Below are 2183 nucleotides of genomic sequence, written 5' to 3' on the forward strand. Positions count from 1 at the left end.
TCATCACAAACACGCATTTCAGACTCCCGAATCGATTTAAGACCACCTGGAAACATCTTAGATATAAATACTGGCATATCTTAGATTATGCCATTGCCAGACAACAACGCAAAAATTAGATTTTGATCATGCCTGGAGCCGATGACTGCTAGATGCACCACCGGCTGCTCATCACAAAATTAAAACTAACCATTAAAAGGAAGCCACGTAACATCCATCAAAACAAAGCCAGAAGATACAATACTGGTAAATTAAAAGATCCTGATACATCTCGAGCATTCCCAGCAGTAATCCAGCAGAACCAACCAACCAGAGAACCTTCAGTCGACGCTGAATGGATTAACATACGCGATGCCATCAATAAAGATGCAAGAACCGTAATCAATATCTAGAGCAAACAACACCAGAACTGATTTGACGACAACGACGAAGATATTAAGTCCCTCATTAATGCCAAATGGAAAGCTTAAATAGCCCTCTACCAAGACCCCAATGCCCACCCAAAGAAGACTAAATGGGCATAAGGAAAATCACAGTGTCAAACCAGGCTTCGAGAAATGCAAAATGAATGGTGGCAGCAAATGGCTCAAGACCTACAAGGTTATGCAAGCAGTAGGGACCTTAAAAGCTTCTTTGTAGGAGCAAAGAAAATTTTCGAAACAAAGCATGCTGCAGGAACACTTTTGGTAGCAGACAACACCATCCTCACGGAAGATAAAGAGATCCAGAACCGTTGGGTAGAACATTTCAACCCATCACCCCAACAAGACTTCCTCCAAAATGTGCAACAATATACACCCCAATTATGGATGGTCCTACCACCCACGTTTCAAGAATTTGAAGCAGCCTTAAAACGAATGCACCAAGGGAAGGCCGCGGGACTGGACAACATTCCCACAGAACTCCTGACCCACGGTGGTTTAGTCCTGAAGATGGCTCTTCACTCCCTCATACTAAAAGCATGAAAGAAAAAGCAGGCCCCCTATGATTGGAAAGATGCACTCCATGTCACCTTTAAAAAAAGAGATAGAAGACAATATGGGAGTTATAGAAGGATATCCTTGTTATCAATTGCAGAGAAGGTCTTGGCAAGGATCCTACTAAATAGATTGCAAAAGGTAGCAGAAAAAATCCTGCCAAAATCTCAGTGGGGTTTCCATCCATCTAGAGGAACCATAAATATGATATTCTGTGCTCATCAACTACAGTTAAAATCAAAAGAACAGCAGAGACCTATACTACTAATTTTTTACGACCTCAATAAAGCATGCAATAGTCTACCAAGAACAGCCATGTGGTCTGCCCTCAATCATTTCAAAATCCGTGAGCCTTTTGTCGACATGATCAAAGCCCTGCATGATGAGATAACAGTTAAAGTAATCCACCAAAGCAACCAGTCATACCCCTTCCCAATCACATGAGGACTAAAACGAGGATGTGTATTGGCGCCGACCCTTTTCTCTTTATAACTTAGCAGCCATGTTATGTGGAGTACCCCACAACAACCCGGGGGGTTGAGATAAAATATAGATGAGAGGAAGGAATTTCCAAATTGGCCAGACTCAAATCCCAGCGCAACACCAACACCATCAATGTGATGGAACTACAGTATGCAGATGACAACGCTGCCATAGCCCTATCCCAAGCAAAACTCCAATAATCGGTAGATAATTTCCGTGCTGCTTACATGTGTTTTGACCTAACAGTTAACAAGGCCAAAACTAGAATATTGGCCCAACCAAGATCAGGGGAAAATCCACCAGTAACTAAGATCAGCATGGATGGAACCACCATTGAATGTGTCGAACACTTCTCATGCCTGGGATGCATCCTTTCCACTCAGAGCTCCTCCTCCAAAGTTACTGAAAACAGGTTACAAGCTGGCCACACTGCAAATGAGAGACTATCCACCAGGGTGTTCATGAATAAAGACCTAATCACTCATACATTATTGATGGTATATAACGCCATTATAGTATCTACCCCGTTATATGCATGTGAGACTTGGACGCTTTCAAGTAGGGACCTCAAAAGACTGGAACAATTCTACCAAAAAAAAAAAAAAAAAAAAAAAAAAAAGTAAATGAGAGCAATAATGAAAATCAAATGGAATGACTATGTGGAAAATACAGCAGTCCTTGAAGGAGCCAACGTCACCAGCATCGAGGCCATGATCATGATAC

At 41.9% G+C, this 2183-nt stretch overlaps 1 protein-coding gene across 1 annotated transcript; it reads left to right on the forward strand.

The window, feature by feature from the left end:
* The first annotated feature begins 557 nt into the window (after nt 1-557).
* On the forward strand, nt 558-965 carry LOC137619196 (uncharacterized). Its single transcript, XM_068349403.1, has one exon. The coding sequence runs from the start codon at nt 558-560 to the stop codon at nt 963-965; it is 408 nt and encodes a 135-aa protein (XP_068205504.1).
* Nucleotides 966-2183: the final 1218 nt, after the last annotated feature.

The sequence above is a fragment of the Palaemon carinicauda genome, chromosome 1 (genome assembly GCF_036898095.1).
Source record: "Palaemon carinicauda isolate YSFRI2023 chromosome 1, ASM3689809v2, whole genome shotgun sequence".
NCBI lineage: Eukaryota > Metazoa > Arthropoda > Malacostraca > Decapoda > Palaemonidae > Palaemon > Palaemon carinicauda.

Coding starts and splice junctions, on each gene's coding strand:
- LOC137619196 (XM_068349403.1), top strand. CDS start 558: ATGCAAAATGAATGGTGGCAGCAAATGGCTCAAGACCTACAAGGTTAT.